We start from the raw sequence: 19,624 nt of genomic DNA on the forward strand, positions 1-19,624 counted from the left end.
TTCAGCTAAAAGCTTGAGGGTGACAGGTCTGTATCTGCATTGTGACTCTGTTGTGATTAAGAGTCGATAATGGATGTGCATATTTCTGAACTTCTCTACACCCTGTAATTAGCTTATATTTTACAGTCTCAAGTCCATGGCATTGTTGGGTAGTCAGTTTACAGCACCAATATTTATTTAATTGTTGTGAACTCTAGAGATGAGCTTCTGCTGATTTTAATCTATTACAAAGTTCTTGTTCAAGATCTTCTGGTCTGACAAAATCTGGCTTTTGAAGATTCAGGCTTAATGATTTAGTGCAGAAAATTATGAGATATGGCATTGTAAACACATTTAATTGTAACTGAGAGATGCTAATAGTAGTGATAATGTTTTATAAATTGCATGCTTGCTCTGAGCACTAACAATCCAGAAAGATTGATGCATGATTGGTTGATGCTGTGTTATTAGAAGCAGAGTTAAGTACATTTTCATTTAGATGAGCTTATGGAAGTTACAGGCAATTGGTCATGCCATTTGATGTCCAAAGCAAACTTGTGATAAGTCTACTTTGTCTGTCATTGGCAACATATTTTGGGAAGAGGCACAGAGATCAATGCTAGGTTGATTTGCTGTCAGTTGCAAGTCATGTTGAGCAGGCAGGCTTGCCAGATGTCAAAGTTGCGAAAATGTAGGCTCACCAAATGTTGTGGTTGTGAAACAGGTTATTTTACATTTTTGTAAAGATATCATCATTAATATTTTTTTATAAAGTGTGATAGATTTGTGGATTTGTTATTTCTTGGGCATGTTGCAGCCATCAGGCACTATGCTGCCTGTGGAAATCTATGTCACAGCTTCAATAGTTGCAAAGACGTTCTTGTTTTCTGTTGAACAGGTTTCGCAGGAATGTATTAGCAAGGGTGCCATCACCGCAAGAAGGTCTGCTAAGTCACCTTCAGCAAGTATTTGCTTTCCTCCTCTTTTCACAGGTAGAGGCTGCTGTGTTTTCTGTTTATTAATTTTCTGTCAAGCTTGTATTTTGTTTATAGTCACTTTTTTTTACAGTGTGGAAAGTTAAGAAGAGAAAAAATGGTTAACCTTGATGGTTTCTCATTTTTATAATAATGGTATTATAGATTTGTGCTTTTATCTTGATTTCAGCTCCGTAGGCAAAGGGTAATTATTACACAAAATCGTCTTTAGTTTTTGCTCATAGAACTGTAATGCATACATGTATTTAAGGATAATCATCATAACAATCTCTACCTTATTGTCTACATTATCATTATCATTCTCATTCTCATTCTCATCGTTGACCTACAACTTAAAAAGCAGTTTGTTTAAGTGGATTTTATTCTCTGTTTAGAGGCCAGCAATAGCACCTATGACTTTCCTGGCAGCCTCACGACCGTCTTGGTTCACCCCAGGCCAGCAGCAGGACTGCTCTGAGTTTCTAAAGTTCTTGCTAGATGAGATGCATGAGCAGGAGTTGAAGGTGATGAAGAAGCAGGTGGTGCGGTGTGGAAGCGATGCCAGTCTCATAGGGCTGGCAGCCATTAAGTCACCGTCAACCAACAGCTTGCAACAGGAGGGCCAGGGCAATGCAGGTTTCTCTCTGGTGAAGGAAATGTTTGGTGGGAAGGTGCGGACAACAGTGATGTGTCTTACATGCAAGCAAGAGTCGCACAATGTGGAAAGCTTCATTGACATTCCATTGGCTTTCCCTCAGTCTGGGACCAGTGGATTGGCATCGGCAGCCTCCCCTATGTCTTTAGTTGGAGGAGGTGGCCAGGCACCACAGAGTCAGATCCTCAAACAACGCTTAGTGGTGAGTTGGTCAGAGTGTCAGATACAATACAACTTTATTAATCCACAAGGGCAATTCTAGATGTGCCTTCTGACCTGGCTTGCAATCTTTTTGTTAAGACGTCTTTTCTCTTCTTCACTGTGAATGAACTTTAGTGTTGAGCCAGGTGCTGTATCCAAATCCAAAGACTTTAAACTGGAACAACTTGTTTGTTTTTGGAGGAAGTGGACGTTCGGAAACTCCTTGATGAATTCTTCTCAGAGATGTTGTTTCCAGAAGGAGGTCTACAATCTCACCTGTAATCAGAATGTAGTTAGTGGCAGAAAACCCTTTGAAAAGCAAGCATTGTAGCAGCAGAGCTCCATTTCTAATTTTGGGTTTGTTGTTAGTTAAAACAGGATCTGTTTGTGGGAATTAGAGTAGTAGGGTAAAACTGTAAATGTTCTTACAGCTAGATGTAGTTGAAGTCGGTTAGGAATACGTAGTTCTGTGCTAGAATACACTGTGAGTAGGGAGTTCATGACCTCTTGCTAACACCGCTGGCATACATACTGGTATACATTTGTGCTTCATGTGAGGTCCCTGCTTTGCTTACTTGGTTGACTGGCTATCACTGGCTTTGCTGTAAATGTTTCAGTCACTGTGCTCCAGATTACCTTGCTTCTTGTCTTACCCTCCAGACTCCATCCCCCCGGCTTTGTGTAGTGGCTGATTCACTCTAACTCCACTTTCCCTGCACTGCGCTCTGCTGGCCAGCAAGCCTGGTCTCTGCTTGGAACACTTTCCCCATGCCACTCTACCAGGCCGCCTCTTGAGGCAATTTCAAGTGGCTACTTTATGACTTGCCTCTTTAAAATGAGATTCAAACACTCAACAATGCCGTTAACTTTTTTAGTGGGATCAGTGTTCTTCACAAGTCTTACTGGGGCTTTGAGTGGCTCATCCTAGTCCACTGCTTTGCAGTCTTATTTCATCCCATTTTCGATTACATTTTCTAGCTTTTTATGGGATTGTATCCCTTTCTGCAAATGTTGCTTTTAGAGACTGAGACTTACATTAGAAATAATAAAATTTAATTGATGAAACATTTATCTAATAAAATTTAAGAGCTGTTGCTTGTCAGGTGTTGAAATATTTATGTTCTCACTTTGTTGATAACGCTGCATCTTACTCACCAGTATCTCTTTTTCCCCTCTTTCAGTTGAGGATTCAAAAGTTTTTAAAAAAAGCGAAATTCTCACTTATCTCATATAAGTAGCAAATCTTTCTCTCTCATATGTGTGCATTTACACACACATAAACATACATATTTCTGTGACTGATAATAAGCTTTGCCTTATCCAAGATAAAACAAGAAGAATCTGCAGACTCAGGCCAAGCAGTGTGTCTGAGTGAGCTTTTGAATCACTACCTGAGTACCGAGCGCATGGAGGGTGATAACAAGTACCAGTGTGACCGCTGTGGCCAGTTGCAGGATGGAGAACGAACTAACACCATTGTTGAGTCCCCACAGTACTTGATTCTGACCCTGCTGCGCTTTGCATATGATGCACAGCTGCAAGCACGCTCCAAGGTAAAGTAAACCATTTGTATCCAACGTTTGAGTTATTTCGTTGGCCATGTTGTTAATATCATCCTGTTTTGGTATTATATATTTTCTGTTTAAACAATTTAGAGTTTCATGTATGCTTCTGCATAAAATAGCATTCCCTTGGCATCAGATTGTGCACGTTGGTGATAGTCATGACTGAACTCTTAGCATCCATGTTAATATAATCCTGCAGGGGAAAGATTATGTGCCAGGCTGACATATCATACACCACGGTTATACAGCAGCCAGTGGCACATGCTGGGATGAGCAATGTCATGTACCACTTTGATGCAATTTAATCCTTCAAACTTCTATGCTTTGGAGTGCAGGCGAATATACATTCTTTTTTTCTTTGAGAAAGGTGACTCCTGCCAATCTAGTTTTGGTTGCATAATCTTTAGAGTTTCCATAATGACCGCTGGTAGTCCTGATGGTCCATTGTCACTAACTAGCCTTTTGCATCAAGGTTCCAAACATCGTGACTTTCTCCTTAGTCTTTTCCCTACTGGCTCAAGTCTATCCTGAAGAATAGTTTCCTGGCATTAAAGAAAGCTGAAGACTTGTCAACTGTTGACCAAATACTGTGCTCGCACAGACAACATTACAAGAAGTACCTAGAAAGTTCTTGTTCCCTTACTTAAATGTCATACATTCACACACATGACGTACAACAAGAGGTGTTCAGTGTCAAATAAACCACCAGCATCCTTTAACCAATAACCAAATAGCTTGAATTAAGAGGAAGACCACACCCAACTGACCAGTGACTAGCTCTGCTCACAGGTGGTAGGGTGGAGAAAAAAAGAGTATTCCTCTCATCATCCAGGTGTGACAAAACCCTCAGATGTCTTTTCTCTGTTCTGCCATCAGACGCAGCTGTTGTGACACTTTTGTTACCAAAAAAGTAGCGTGTGTTGGGTGTAGCTGTGGTCATGACATTGTGCCACTGAGCAGTACTGTGCAAGCTCATCAGTACGTTTCTGAATTTGAAATACATGCATTGTATTGTTGCCATGCCCTCAATAATGACTGTTAGACTTAGAGCTTGAAGAACTTAAAGAAGAAAAATGATGTCACTGCATTTGGCACAGAAACTGAAATTAAAAGGGAGCGTGTTTGAATTGTTTCAGGTGTTCCAGGAAGTCATCTATCCACGGACACTGGCCATTCCTGTAAAGAAAAATGGATCTCCCTGTATCACTGCTTCTTCAAAATGTGGAGAGCACCACAAAACGCTGCTTGAATACATGCCTCAAAACTTGCCACCTGGTACATCACCTGATGACTGTGAGCTGTATGGACTATGTTCTGTGGTGGTGCACTCTGGAGCCTCTTCTGATTGTGGACATTATTACTGTTATTCTCGCCATTCTGACATCGGGGATGTGAACACGGTCATCCACAGCCTGGAGAGCATGAAGGGAGCAGCTTTAGTACAAGAAAGTCGGTCGAGAGGTGACTTGGAAGACTGTGCCAAAGAACTGGAGGTTGATCTCCTACCAGACAAATGGTTCATGTTTAATGACAATCGAGTGTCACATGCCTCATTTTCTTCCTTCCAGCAAATATCACACCGGTTCACCAAGGACACTCCCTATGTGCTTGTGTATAAAAGACTAAATGTAGGTTACAATGAAGCATCGTCTGTGGTAGACCCACCACTTCGTGCTGACCTGCGAGAGACTGTCTCCAAAGACAACATCCAGTTTTTGAAGGTGAGAATAAGATTTTATATGATAATCAGTGAAAATTGGTACTCCTGACTGTTGTATGTCATTATCAAGCATTATAAATTCTAACTTGTATTCAAACTTGCATGACATCTGACCTGTTTTAGGAGCAAGAACAGACTGCCAAAGCAAAATCAGCCCGAAGTCAGTCTTCAAGTTCCCCTTTTACCTTTTGGGAAGACCCTGATTCTGACCAGGGACCACCAGGCAGCTGTGGTGGTGGAGGACTGGGTGGATTTGACTCTTCAGGTGCACGGTTTGTCTTCTAGGTTTGCTCTGTGTTTTCCAGCACTTGAGAACACCTCAAGTGAAATATGTGCAACGTGTGTGAATATCATTGAGCTGGTGGTTCTCTTGATGTATTCTGTGTTTAATGCCAGCTGAACACCAACAAAGTATGTGCAGCAATGACAGACATCATAAAGAGAATCTTGTAGCTGCATGTCATGCCTGTTCCAGAAAGCTGTTCACTGTATTTGGAGATGAAAGCTGTTTGCTGTATTTAAAGATGAAAGTGGTTCACTGTATTTGGAAATGAAAGTTGTGACAAAGGAAGGAAGCTGGCATCAGTTGAGAATTTTAGTTAGTTATACTTTATATTATACACATTATCTTAGGGAAAAAAAACCTACTAATTAGAATGTAAATACATCATGATGTTCATACAAATGTACACATCATGACAGAGCTTGCTTTCTGGCAGCAGTGAAAAAAGAAAAAACCTTTTACTTTGTACATTTTAAAGTATACCATTAAACTGAACTGTAATGTCTCACTTTAGATTGCATCTGTTTGCTGCCAAACATTTCTGCTTCCATCAGCTACTTTGCTGGATTTTTACTCAGAAAATAGAAACGGGTTTGGGTGTTTCACATAGCCATTTTTTTTTTTTTATAGAGGGTGTATGAGTGGAAAGAAGAGATGGGATATGCTCTTAGTTATCTGTTTGTCTTTTCCACCAGTGGTGTTATTAGTGGGACTGTTTGTTACATGTAGTGATGAGAGTAGCTACTGTTACTATGCAGTCACTGTATTCCAGCTTACTGTGTGCAACAGTTTTCTGGTTGGTATAGCAGTATGTACATTGCCAGAGTTTTATTTTCTGTAAGGATTGCTGGTATGATAATGTAAAACATTGTACCATCATGTACTAGGTTGGCTGAACAGCTTGTTGCCAGAATAGAGAGTTCAAATCTCATCTCAGACACACTGTTCTTTCTTTGCACGTGGACTGGGAGTTACTGGCTGTACTCTTGTGATATACCCTCAGCTGCAGACTTGGTGTAAAATACAGAGACCTTACTCCTGTGACCGTGGAGAATCTACAAAGATGGAGTTTTCAATCAGCACTGTTTTTTTCTGAGTGTATATAGCAGAGTTTGTTTGCAGCAATTAAAAGAACCCATAAAAGATTTTTTCATCAAGACAATGATGACATAAAAATGGCCAGTAGGTTTGCCATCATGCAAATGTGTGAATACTTGTATTTACACATCTGTGTGTGTGTGTGAGAGAGGGTACACATGTAAATGCTTGTTTGAGTGCAATACTTCAAATGTTTGTGATGTCACAAAAGATGAGAATTGATTTTTTTCTTTAAATGTACCAGATATCTTTAACTGATTCATCTCTTACTTCATTAAACTTCCTACTGATTCTGTAGTTTGTGAAACTCAAGACAAACATCATGATGTCCTTAAACCAGTGTCAAACAGGTTTGCAGACATGCACTTTCAAAATGGTTAGTGAGACATAAGCACCCCAGAAATAAACAGAATAACCCCTACAGCCTTTTGAAGTAACACCCTTAACCCATTTAGAAAAAAATACCACGCATACAAATGCTATAATTCTTGTTCAAGCTCTGAACAGTTGAGAGCTATTTATTCTTCATGTGACAAAAATAAGGTCAATTGGATATTTCATGTCTTTATGAAGCTAGTTCTTCTAGCACCCTAATGACTATAAGAGAGGTCAACGCCATTAATGTGCAATTGTTATTTCCCTCCCCACCCCGCACAGATATGCACTAACTGAAATCCAGATTTGTTGCAAAAACAAATGAATTCTTTTTTGGGGTAGTAATTTGGTCCTCTCACTCCTTACTTTTAAAGTTTTTTTTTTTTAAAAATGGCTAGATTTAGTTATCTCTGCATCAATGCTTTTTTTTTTTTAACCTGCTTTCTTAACCCTGTAAGTGGCAGTTAGTCTATTTTAAAATGGCAGTAGGAATCGTAAATCTGATAAACTTTGAGATTTGTATTCAGTCTGTTATCCAAGAACTTGTTAATCCCAAAATAAAGTATTAAAAATAGCAATGTCAGATTGAATTTGTGTGTGAGATGGTTGCTAGCCAGATGGGTGAAGTGGGGTGTTAACCATACCAAGTTAAGGAATTAAGGAATTCTGTTTGGTGGGGAGCAGCAGGCACTGGATAAACTGGATTCCTTTCTGTCATCGTATGTAGTTACCAGTACACGTGCGAATAGCTATCCCATAACAAAACCAATAAAGCCAACAAGAACAGAGGTGTTGTGGCAGACTATCTGAACACTATCTGAACTGCTGGACTATCCAAATCGAATGCCTTCTACCATTACACATAAACCCTACCAACAGATTCATCTTCAACACAACATAATCTGCTATCTTTGGGTGTCAAGACAAGGAGCAGTTAAAAACACACACATACTAAACATTTACATCATAACACATCTAAAGATTATATATTAACTTTACCTCCCATTTTATCGTGAAACATTACTTAAAGCTCCTTGAGAATAACAAAGACTTAAAAACGTGATTAAAAAAAAAAAAAAAAAAAAAAACCCAACTATAGACAACAACACACATGACAGATTCCATGCATACAGCTAGAGTGGGCAAGGATTTTAAGGTTTTGTGGGGATGGACAGCAATAGAAATTCTCTCATGCCTGCTGGGATAATGATCTGCCGGCTGTTGCTGGTGCATCTCCCTTTAGCTGTCACCTTATCTACTGTTGTCCAGATTCCTCCCCTCCCAACCACCCACAGAAGGTATACCTTCTTTTTTCATGCTCACCTTCAATCATTAAAAAGCAAATTCACATTTATCCCTAAATAGAGTAACAGCAGACTTTTTAATAGATTGATGATTTCAAATAAGAAAAAAAATAGTATTACAATGGTTGAGAATGTTGTGCAATAGCCTGCATTTTGAAAACGATACAGCTTACTTTCTCAGATAGAAAACATCAGGTTGTCGATTTCAGAAGCCAAGTTTCTCAATATACATTTGCCAGTGATAGCATTGTTAGAAAAGAATTTTACTTTGCTTCAAGTGACAGTAAAATATATGGTAATGTGGTGGAATTCAAAGTTGTCTCCCTTGTCACACCCCACTCCCTTCTCTCTAAAGATTGCATTAGTCACTGAAGGCTCAAGATAACACCATTGGTGTATGAAATATTTATCTACATCCCATGTTTCAGTTCAAATATAGATGATGTTTTATTGCAATACACAAAACGGTCAACCAACAAGCCATTCTATTCATAACACATGAACCATAAAAACCTGGGCTGAAAGTTGACAATAAAAAGTTTTGAATGATTAATATTTCTGTAAGATTTGTAGTAGCATGCAAGCTTGAAGTGTAACAATAGTTTATACACCTAAAGTTTGATAATATGGTCAAGAAATAAAACTTATCAATCTATCTTCTCTCCATCATTTGCTGTGTTGCAGTTGTGTGTGCTAAAATATCCCATATTCTGAAAACAACTGTCCATCTTAATCATGAAATCTGGTTTTGTAATCGTTAACATCATTCTTAATACTCCTCATATACTCCTCAATACCCACTCAAAGAATATGTACATTGCACAGGCCCCTGAAAACCATGTCAGTCTGAACTGATCAGACCTGTGTAGATTTAATTATGCTTTTACATCTGGCACAGCTGATATGATAAAGATAAGCTCATTTTCAATAAGTCACTTGTATGCACAAGCGAAGGGCTGGTCTCCAGCATCAAATGTGATGTCTTTGAAAGATTCTTTGGATCCTTCTTCCAGAATCTGCAGTTTTATCCGCTGTGGGACATCTCCAACATCAGCATCTTTGGTGTCCAAGTTGTCTGGTTCTGAAACCAAGAATTCTGGGTTAGTGACGGTGACCCGGACCACACTCCCTTGATTGATTAGCTGTCGTTCATGGGCCATAGCCAGCTGGGTAACCACTCTGCGTTCCACCTGTGAAATGGCAAAAAAAATTTTTTTAATGAAATATAGCGCTGTATCATTAAATAAGCCACTTGTGTCTGACATTTCTCCCTTATCATTTTTTTTAACATCAAAGCAGAAACAGCACTTAAAAAACTTAAAATAACATGTGATAAATATCTGAGAAGGCAATGGATAATTCACCACAAAGCTAGTCATTAGAGACCGACTCCGTCTGCTGAAGGTCCACTGCAGTATTTACTGTTATGAACATTAGAATGATACTATCTGTTGCTAGTGTGCTGAAGCACTGATTTGTTCTCATGGAGATGGTTCACTACAATTACAGCTTAATCTTTTCCAAAAAAGGGAAAAAAAGGTTCTAATAGTTTTTTTTAAGAGGCAGTATATACTGTGGGTTAAAAAGATTTGCTGTCCACATACTCTCCATTCTGTTACATTTCAATCCTGTCTGTATCATTATCATGCACCTTACCTCATACTTGATGGACCTTGCCCCATAGTAAACATCATATCCCTCTGCCAGCACATCCACCACCCTGTGGTCCCACAGCAGCTTCACTTTATGTAGCTTCTGAGCCTGTAATAGACATACCTCTATCTTACTGGCTCTGTGCATATATTAGGGCCGCTAACAGCTACATGTTCAGAATATCCTAATTTCACTGACAAGAAGTATCATAAAACAGAAGCAAATTTAGGCATCATTACTGTTCCACAGGCCTGAATCAAAATTCAAATGAACCATGTAGTAGACCTTCACTCAGATTTTAATCAAGATGATTTACCAATGTAAAGATGAACATTAACAATCAATATGCCCAACCAGATGTACTAAATGAGTTAAGAAACCTCCACTAAATAGGTATGAATAGGTATCAAACTTAATGTATGCATTCTGAAAAGACACACTATCAGGCAACATAGTTATGACACAAATTGTTAGATCTATAAGTCAAGCATGATTATCATCACACCACACAGACACACACTTCAGAACATACTTAGAAATAAAAGATACAAACATGGTCATTACAAAAAAAAATATGTATTTTACTGTCATGTTTATAACGTTACCAGGATTTAACTTTTAAAAAAAATCTATTTTCACCACAGAAGTTCTACTGATGAAAACCTGGTGAGATATTTTTTAAATTATTAAAATTATTTCATTTGTTGTTACTCTATTGTTTGATCCAGCTAGTCATTATCAGCAAATCTGCAGACATTTATTTCACCTCTGCATTTGGATATTTATCAAAATCACCCTTACAGTTTACAGTTAAAACAAACCTTCTCAGCCCAGAAGTGAAGCTCTTTAATGACCAGTTTGCTCAGTTCAGCTTGAGAGAAAGGGAGAAAGTAGACAATTTCATTGATACGTCCCAGAAACTCATCACGTCGAAAATGTTTCTGGAAGAAAACATAATTCACCACCATTTATCAGGACAAATACAATGCATTTAAATATATGCACATAACAACAGCCCAGATCTCTTGATGACTTCACCAATAACATCCTATATCTGGTGGATGGCACAACTTGTACAAAATGTGACAACAGGTATTGTGATTTTATTTAACACCAGCCTGTGATCTTTGGACCAAGCCGCCCAGTATGGTCATCCAAATGAAATGTAGAGCTTACATGCTATTTACTTTGTGATCTAGCCCAAGGTGGCAAAAGTAAAACTCTTTTGGACTTGTTTTTTAAAAATCTTTGTGGCTGTGTGCTGGAAATGTAAAGCTTACCTTCAGAATAGGTCTCACCACCAAGTCCTTGAATCGCCTTGACACAGTGATCTCTTCTTCTGCACCGCCTGTGGATGTAAATTGCAGGCAATGTTTTATTTTATGTAGCATTGCTCCCTGTGAGCTCTGCATGCCTAAATATGCGGGTATGTGTGTGAATAAAGCCAACAGAACTCAAACCCACAAGCCACAGTACACCATAAAATGTTGCCTGTGGGATATGCATGCTGCAGGGGGAAGTGCATATATGAGAGTATGGAAGCAGCAGGATATAGCTGTTAAAATATGTAAAATCCAGTTTTGTTTTGTTTCTTATACTTATTTCCAGCTTACAGTCCACATAAAAATTATATCAAGTTGGATATTCTGTGCTTATATCTGCCTAGCAAAAACTTTCTCTGTAGTAAAGAAAATTCAATTTCAGGCATGTTAATGACCCAATAGGTTACCCAGAAAAATCTAGCCTAACTTGTAACAGCTTTTCTTCCAACCTTCTTTATGACCCAGTTTGGACAAGTGGGCTGCCTCCTCCCTCAGTTGCATGCCATACTCAGCAATTTCATCGCTGGCCAAGTTGGAAGTCATGATGAAAATAGCATCTTTACACTCCACTGTTTTCCCCTTCCCATCAGTCAGACGTCCCTGTGGGGCAAGCATAGCATAAGTATCAAGAAAAATGCAAATGAAGAATGCTGTGGTAAATTCTACACCAGACAAGGAGAAGTAAGGAATGGTGGAAAGTCTCCTGTGATTTATTGTGACAAATATTTCCACTATATAGTAAAATATCTCATGCTCCTTAAAGCAGCTAAGCTTGTTAAGAAAACATCTCCAATATTTTAACCATGGCCTTTAACCACTGTGTCTATTCATTTGTTTCTCCTGACAACCAGCACTAAAGAGTGAACATAAGTTCCTCAACCAGCCAGGGGACGAATGAATGAAACATTATATTATTCAACAAACAAATGAATACCCTGCTTAATAAAACTGAAGAAAGAAAGGAGGGCTCAGATTGGATTAAATTGGATAGGACTGCAGATATATGACTGAGTTTTGAGTTGAATTGTAAATCAGCATTCACTTTATTTCATCAAGCTGTCAACATTTGTGACTACCTCATCAAAAAGTTGGAGCATTGCTGTCAGAACATCGGGGTGGGCTTTCTCTACCTCATCAAAGAGAACCACAGATTTAGGGTTTCAGTCAGACGCTGTGTCAGCTGACCTCCCTCTTCATGTCCCACATAGCCTGGTGGTGACCCAATGAATTTTGCCACCTGAAAAACAGAATATAAATAACACAACTGCATACCTGAAATAAGACACAAAGGACCCCCATGACATTTGATAAAATTAAGAACAAAACCGGTAATCAAACAAAAAAATTGTCATGATAATACTGGCAGAAACATTTATTTACTCATTCATTCATTGACCTGTGGAGGTTTACCTATGCTGGTCAGCACATACTTGTCTTCAGGACAGGGAATAGGGAGCTGAAGAGGAGATGGATGCAGTGATGACAATGATTGACAGAGAAACTAGCTTTGTATGGCACTTGATCTTGAATGCCTGCGTTTTCCTCTCTGCATCAGCAAGCAGTTAATATCTTGCATCCACACAGCAGGATGGGGACGATCAGTCTGTATTTGATGGCAAACCTGACCTCTGTGCTGCTAAGCAGTGGAAGTCTCTTCCACATCACATTCACCACTCTGAATCCAAGGCTACATTCAAACACTCTCTGAAAACATTTTTTCACAAAGTACTATCCCTGAATTACTTTTATTAACTCCCTGGTAATACTGTCTGTCATGCTAACCGTCATGTAATGACTCCACCTTACACTGTTTATATCCCTTCATCCACTGCCTTATGTTCTACCTCATCTTTATGTTGTTCAATGTGCCTATACATACCTCACTGTCCACTGGCTGTTATCTTTTATTTATCATTAATGGTCTGCACAGAGAGTGCGATCTATCTTGGTCATGATGCTGTGCATTATTAGTTCATATTATTATTAATCTAGGATATCTTTGATGACCCATTGCTGTTTCCTCTTCCTTCCTAACACCTTGTCACCTTCTTGATCAGTCCTGCACAGGTGTCTACATTACAGTCCACAGTGTTGAAAGTCTTAACAGTCTCTGGGTCTCTTAGTTTTTTTAAGACACAAATGATTAATCTCCTCTTTCCCTATCTCCCTTTACTTTCCAAGCAGTCGTATGTTAGACTAATATAGACTTTTCTAGCTCCTATGACCAGATCTTACCTCATGCTTCTCTTGGTATTCCGACATGTCAACTCTAATAAAACCCTGGAAAAAGATTTGAAAACATTAACAATGAACATGACATACCTGAACAAATAATATACAATATCTGTATTGTATTGTACATATCGTACTTTCTCTACATCACCACCATCCACCCATCACCACCACAATCAACCATCCACCAATCATCAATTTTCATCCTCATCAATTCTTCTCACCCTCATCAATCCTCCTCCTCCTCATCATTATCAATCCTCACCATCATTCTCTACTGTCTCATCAAATTTATGACTTCCATTTTTAACAAATCTTTCTCTCTTGCTTATGCGTGCACATGACTAATGTGTTACCTTCTTCAGGTCTTTGTGGAGATATTTGGAAACTTGTTTAGCAAGCTCAGTTTTACCTAGAAAACAAGGAAACCAAATAAGTTTCCAAGAGGTTTTGATGAGAAACACCACTTTCATAGCTGACGTCAACTGTCATCATTACCATTATCATATCTTCACCACCACCATCATAATCATCATCCACATTTATTGGTTTCTACACTAGAGTCACTGGATATTGATTGAGGATATGGTAAAATGTTTAGCCCATGAATTACATGTGTATGTCTATGATCATCTATAGTGGTTCATGGACCCATCAACAATTAACGCTTATTGTCATCCAGTAATATTATAGCAGTGTTCAAATATAGATACCACAGCAGGAAATTTTGACACACCAATGCCCGATGATCCCAAAAAAGAAATACTAAAGGGTGCTCTTCATCATACCATCCATTTTGTTTGCGACGCAGAGCTAACAAAAAACAAAAATGAAAGTCTATTAGTGTTACAGCATTAGCTTTGACACAAACACCAGATGAAACAATGACAATGCATCAATAAAGTGGGGGAGAGGTATATGACTTCTAACTGAAGAGCTGTAAAAATGTTTGATAAATATTGGTTTAGTTTATAACTCCACAGATGAATCCATTTAATATTTATATATGATAAATGTTTGTCCTGATGCAAACTTCTTCCTGTGCCAGAATTCCCCTTTGTACCAGCTCTAATGCACATTCCTACAATTTTAGAGGCAGATGGCACACCTACTTTACCAGAAAAGACAAAACAGAAAAATAAATAAGTAAAGAAATACTTTATTTGCTACCACAAAGCAGTAGATATATTGAAGATGTCTCATTTCTCAAAAGAAACAGATATGAACAACTGCAGGCACAGATACATTTATTTAAAAGGGAACTAAAATCTCAGAAACCTGCTGCAACTGTTCTGATAGCTGTCTCCTGTCCAATGATGGCTTCTTTCAGCCTCAATTCCAATGGAAATCTCCTCCTTTCTTCAGCCTCTTCTCTCTCTTTTTTCTCTATGATCTGGACAGTAAGTATCACCATTTAAAACAAATAAATGCTTACTTTTTTGTTCTGCAACATAAATTTAAATTCACTGATTTTTATGTCCGCCATAGCTTTTACACCCTATCAGACAGTACATGCTTTTGAACTGTTGACACAAATAGCATATATGCCAGAAAAAGAACAGCAGAATATTATTATCATCTATGACTTTACCACAAAAAAAACCCAATGCAAAGTAAAGTCACTTAAATGACATACATGCAAATTAATCAGCAAATTTATTAACACCTACCTTTTTAGAAAACAAGTCAAGCATTTCTTTCATAGTTAACTGTCTGCAGTAGTCTATAGGTTTATGCCCAAGAACATTTTCTTTGGTTGGATCTGCTCCTAAATATATAAAACAGAAATATCAAAAAAATTCTCCACTTTAGACTTACTAATGAAGCAAAGAAGTATCGTTCATGATCATTTGTTTCCTAATCATTTGTTACATTTTTTCAAAAGATCAGTCAATGCAACTTTTATCATTATTCAACATATTAAAAATGTTGACTTCTATTGTGAATGTAAAACCAATCAACAGTCTGTTTACAGATAACACATTTTCTGAAGGAAACAATAACAAAGCATGAATGGTCTTGAAATCACAGATTTAGCTAATTATAGCTTCCACCACCTTTAGAAAATTTTGCAATCTGTCCAGTTTACCTCATTCCTTTGAGTGTTCATAAGCACAGATAATAGAGTATACTATATTTGGTTGGGAAAATAAGGTTTTCTACTCTTGATGCAGGGACGTGTAGATGTCACAATTTAGTTCTTAGTTCAAGTACATCCTCAGTAGGTAATCCATTAAAAATGTTGCTATATTTGAATCCTGAGAACTGATCAGAATAATAATACTATAAAAAAATTCTTGAAGACACTTCTGTGCTTTTGCATTATTTTGAGCAGTCACCATCTGTCACTTAATATTGATTTTTAAATCATGTATAAGAGTATCTAATGGATTATTTTGCAGCAAACCTTTGAAACATAAAAAATCTTTCTACTGGTAGAACTAGTCTCTCACGCTATCTAGTCGAGATATGGAAACTAGCACTGTGAATGAAAAAGGGGAGATAATATGTACAGCTCCACATATACAAAAGTTCACTGAAACTAGAAATTCAGATTTTTTGAGAATTGTAAAAATATATCTCTTCTTCATATATTCTATTAATTATAACAAAGATAATCTAAAAATGGGAAAGATGGAAAAAATGAAATCAACAACAGAGGGACAGGAATGAGAGGAAGGATGGTGTGTCTGGGTGGAGGAGGGAGTGGAAGCTGGTAGGAGCCAGCAACTAAGGCTATGTCAGGATAAGGCAGCCAGTCCTGTAAACAAATGCCATATGCAGAGAAGGTGAGAATGGGAGTCAACTTGGTGCACAATTGGCGGTAATACATACCATATTCCAGAAGAATCCTGACACTTTCCAGGTCATCAGCCAAAACTGCATAATGCAAAGGTGTACAGTCGTGGAAATTAGCCTTGTTGCTAAGCCGTGAAGAAAACTCTTCCTCTCGAGAGATTAAGACTGATGAACAAGCAGCCCCAACATGGAAAAAAAGAATACACATCACACAAATATTCTCTCTCCAAGAAACAACCAACTGAAGCTTACATACCACCCTTCCTTACTTTTTAAACAGCTCTTAATGCTTCTCTTATCTCTTATACAGTAGTTCTTTTAATGCAAAAGTAGTATATTGTTTGTTAAATTAAAACAAGTTATGACAATAAAAGGTAATTAAAGTGAAGAATATTCAAGGAATAAGTAGACAACTACACATGACCTTATGAAGATAAAATATGACTTTATTCATCCCAGAGGGCAAATACTGTTTTGTCTTGCAGTGGCTGATGCAGTGAGTAGCACAGGGCAAGTGGCACTAGATGCAGTATAAGCACATGGACTGGTATATGCAGAAAAGGTCAGCACTAGGGTATGACCTTAACTTGCAAGATGATCGAGGATGCGGCAATATGACAAATGTAGCAGCCGCTCAATTCACTCCCTTGGCTTTGCATTTAATACAAAAGTTGTATCTCTGTATTTGTAAATAACTTTCCTATACTGTAAATATATACTGTGTGCCTTCTCCCCTAATCGTTTTATGCATAAGAAGCAAGACTTACAAAAAAAAACTTGTCTAACACTCCCTAACGCTGATGCTTTAGAAACTGTGTGGGAAAGGTTCTGTGGCTTTTAGAAAGTTTGATGGGAGAATAATGATGCTGTGTTATGACGCAAGTCCCACTTTTATCATCAAAAGAGCAGAAGCATTCCTTCAAAGGGATGTTAAAAGGTAAGTCTGTTTCAACAAAAGAGTAAAGAGATGTTAAGAATCTAGTACCCTGTCATTGCTGTCATCAGAATTAATGCTCAATGTCAATCAAGACAAAAGCCAAGAGATGTTTACCTTGCAAAGAATGGAGATGCTTCTCTTTAGCCATCAGCCCAGGACTAGTGTAATCATCTCCAAGATTTGGATCTGCGCCTGCCTCTAAAAGAATTTTCACAACCCTGCACATATACAGAAAAGCAAATGAAACATGTATAGACATTTTGTTTACCATTTTTCTGAATCATCCCATTTTATTATCATTAACTATTATTAAGATCTACAAAAGGAAAATGAAAACTTCAGTTGACATGGCAGTCACACAAAGGGTACTATCCACAAAATAAGGGATGAGAATGGCATTTTCATTTCTTACTGTGGGTGGCTATTCATTGCTGCAACATGAAGTGCTGTCCACCCAAGTTCGTGTCGACAGTTCACATCAGCACCTTGTTCTATCAACCTGTAAATAACAATAATTGTATAGAGTCTGTAAAATATAAATTTACAATAGGTTGCTAGAAGAGATAAAATATATTGTAACAAAACCTTTTTTTGCCTAATACACAATTTTCTGCTTGTGGTTGTACAGTGAAAGTACATTAATAATTTTTTAAATCACAGCTACTTAGTACACACATACCTCCTCCTGATAGAGGAGTTCATGACACACACTAAGGCATGCATTTAGATACAAAAATAAATGAATACAACAAAACAAATTTTCATCAGCAAAAGCTTTTTTCCTTTGTTCACCCTTTAGACATCTATAAAAGGATAATGTTGGACATTTTTAGGCCTGAACTGTACACTGCAATATCGCCAATCATTTTTGTTCTTTTTTAAGAGTCAACATGGTTGAAGAACGCTACACATATCAACCACCAACATAAAATTGGAATGGAGTAAATGCCACATACATGCAGAATTCTTCAAAATCGTTGCCATAGGCTGCAGGCAGCCTATGAGCAGCATACATGTCTTTTTGTTTATTGGTGTTTTATGCTGTCCCATCATGTATTTGTATATGTCCTGTCTATTCCATATTCCATCATGGACATTCTTTGCTTGTTCCTCAAAATTTATGTCATGATTATGCTATGGAAGAAACTCATATATTTACTGAACTTTGAGTCTCACCTGTCCAGGCTGGATCAAATGACTTTGTGGGCCAAATATGTATATGTTCCCAAATCTAAAGCATCTAGAAACCAAAATTACAATCTAGAGGACATACTTGGCACATTACTCAGCCTCAGTGACTTGTCTAGTTTCTAATCTATTACTTGAAAGGAGTACCATAAATTTCTGACCATAAGCCGCAACTTTTTTCCCCAAGCTTTAAACCCTGCAACTTAAACAGTGATGCAGCTTGTTTGTGGATTTTTCCAATGCTGATGAATTTTCTTTTTTAATTTAGTGGTTGCAGCTTATAAACAGGTGCAAGCAACAGACCAAAATTTACGGTACACATTATTAAGGCATATCCAGCACTTGAAATAGCTGAGATATATATATATCACATACCTGGCAACTTCTTTGTGAACCCCAAGTCTTGCAGCTGCAAGAAGTCTTTCATCTGCAGTTATAAAAGAAGGGATACAGGGGTTTTAAACTGCAAAACCTGATTGCACTTGCCTTGCATGCATGGATGCATGCAGCTACAGAAACATAAAGCAATTACACAGGTGTGTGCACATGCATGCAAGAGCACATGTGAGCACAAAACTGTTGTATTTTGTTGTTGTAATAACTCTTAACTGAATACGGCATAAAGAAACAAAACAAAACATCTCTTGGTCAGAGAGTGACAGACCAACATATTTTTCTAGAACTTTCTTTTGAAAAGCAGCGTAAATGAATCTTTGTTTGGGCTTCGAGGGAAAGAAATCATAGAACATATACTTTACTAGAAAATTAGATTTGAAAATCATATTCTTATATCCATGATAATCCTAACACTAAAGTAGAGAAACGTAATTCTGTAAACAACGTGTTTTCGATGTTATGCTGATGTAAACGCACGAGGTCAATGTTCTCTGGCAGAAAACAGCGTGTGAGGGGTGAAATGGTGTTAATGAATATAATCCCTGAGCATCTATACTATTTTCAGTAATTCCAAAAAGATTGTTCTTACTCATTTCAGTGGCAGTCATGCATAACGCTATGCTTCCATAAACACCACAACCAACGCCAACCGTCGCCGCGACTCCTCCAAGCTTCCTGAGGTGCCCAAATCTAAGATACTTAGGTACAACTACAAATGTCAGCCATTGAAATAACTTGTCCTTCGATTCTGATCGAAACGTGTTGAGATGCCTCTTTGATTGGACTGTCTGGGTATCTGAAATTATTTTACGCAGTGACACCAAAAGCTGTCTGCTGCGTAGGGCCGCCATGGTGGTGGATGTGCATCGACTTACAAATTATTTGCGACATAATCTTAATATATCTTCTTTAGGCTTTAAGTCGTTAATTAAGTCTTTTTTGA

The 19,624-nt window shown here is 37.9% G+C and overlaps 2 protein-coding genes across 3 annotated transcripts in view; one reads left to right on the forward strand and one right to left on the reverse strand.

Moving 5' to 3' along the window:
- Positions 1-7,424, forward strand: part of LOC112558631 (ubiquitin carboxyl-terminal hydrolase 38-like) — a 31,720-nt gene extending 24,296 nt beyond the window's left edge. For both annotated transcript variants that reach the window (XM_025229200.1, XM_025229201.1), the window contains exons 8-12: positions 878-971; positions 1,349-1,810; positions 3,135-3,362; positions 4,511-5,095; positions 5,218-7,424. In XM_025229200.1, coding sequence (XP_025084985.1) covers positions 878-971; positions 1,349-1,810; positions 3,135-3,362; positions 4,511-5,095; positions 5,218-5,379 — 1,531 coding nt within the window. In that variant the 3' untranslated portion in view covers positions 5,380-7,424. The remainder of the gene's footprint in view (positions 1-877; positions 972-1,348; positions 1,811-3,134; positions 3,363-4,510; positions 5,096-5,217) is intronic.
- A 789-nt stretch (positions 7,425-8,213) lies between these two features.
- On the reverse strand, positions 8,214-19,561 carry LOC112558632 (caseinolytic peptidase B protein homolog). Its single transcript, XM_025229202.1, is given in 18 exon segments — positions 8,214-9,344; positions 9,811-9,915; positions 10,629-10,748; positions 11,088-11,155; positions 11,579-11,729; positions 12,206-12,288; positions 12,291-12,366; positions 13,365-13,409; positions 13,718-13,773; positions 14,098-14,121; positions 14,124-14,174; positions 14,640-14,754; positions 15,032-15,129; positions 16,197-16,325; positions 17,212-17,315; positions 17,510-17,596; positions 18,661-18,712; positions 19,271-19,561. Coding segments are annotated over 18 exon segments (1,884 nt in total). The 5' UTR covers positions 19,533-19,561; the 3' UTR covers positions 8,214-9,086.
- Positions 19,562-19,624: the final 63 nt, after the last annotated feature.

This window comes from Pomacea canaliculata, linkage group LG3 (assembly GCF_003073045.1).
Source record: "Pomacea canaliculata isolate SZHN2017 linkage group LG3, ASM307304v1, whole genome shotgun sequence".
NCBI lineage: Eukaryota > Metazoa > Mollusca > Gastropoda > Architaenioglossa > Ampullariidae > Pomacea > Pomacea canaliculata.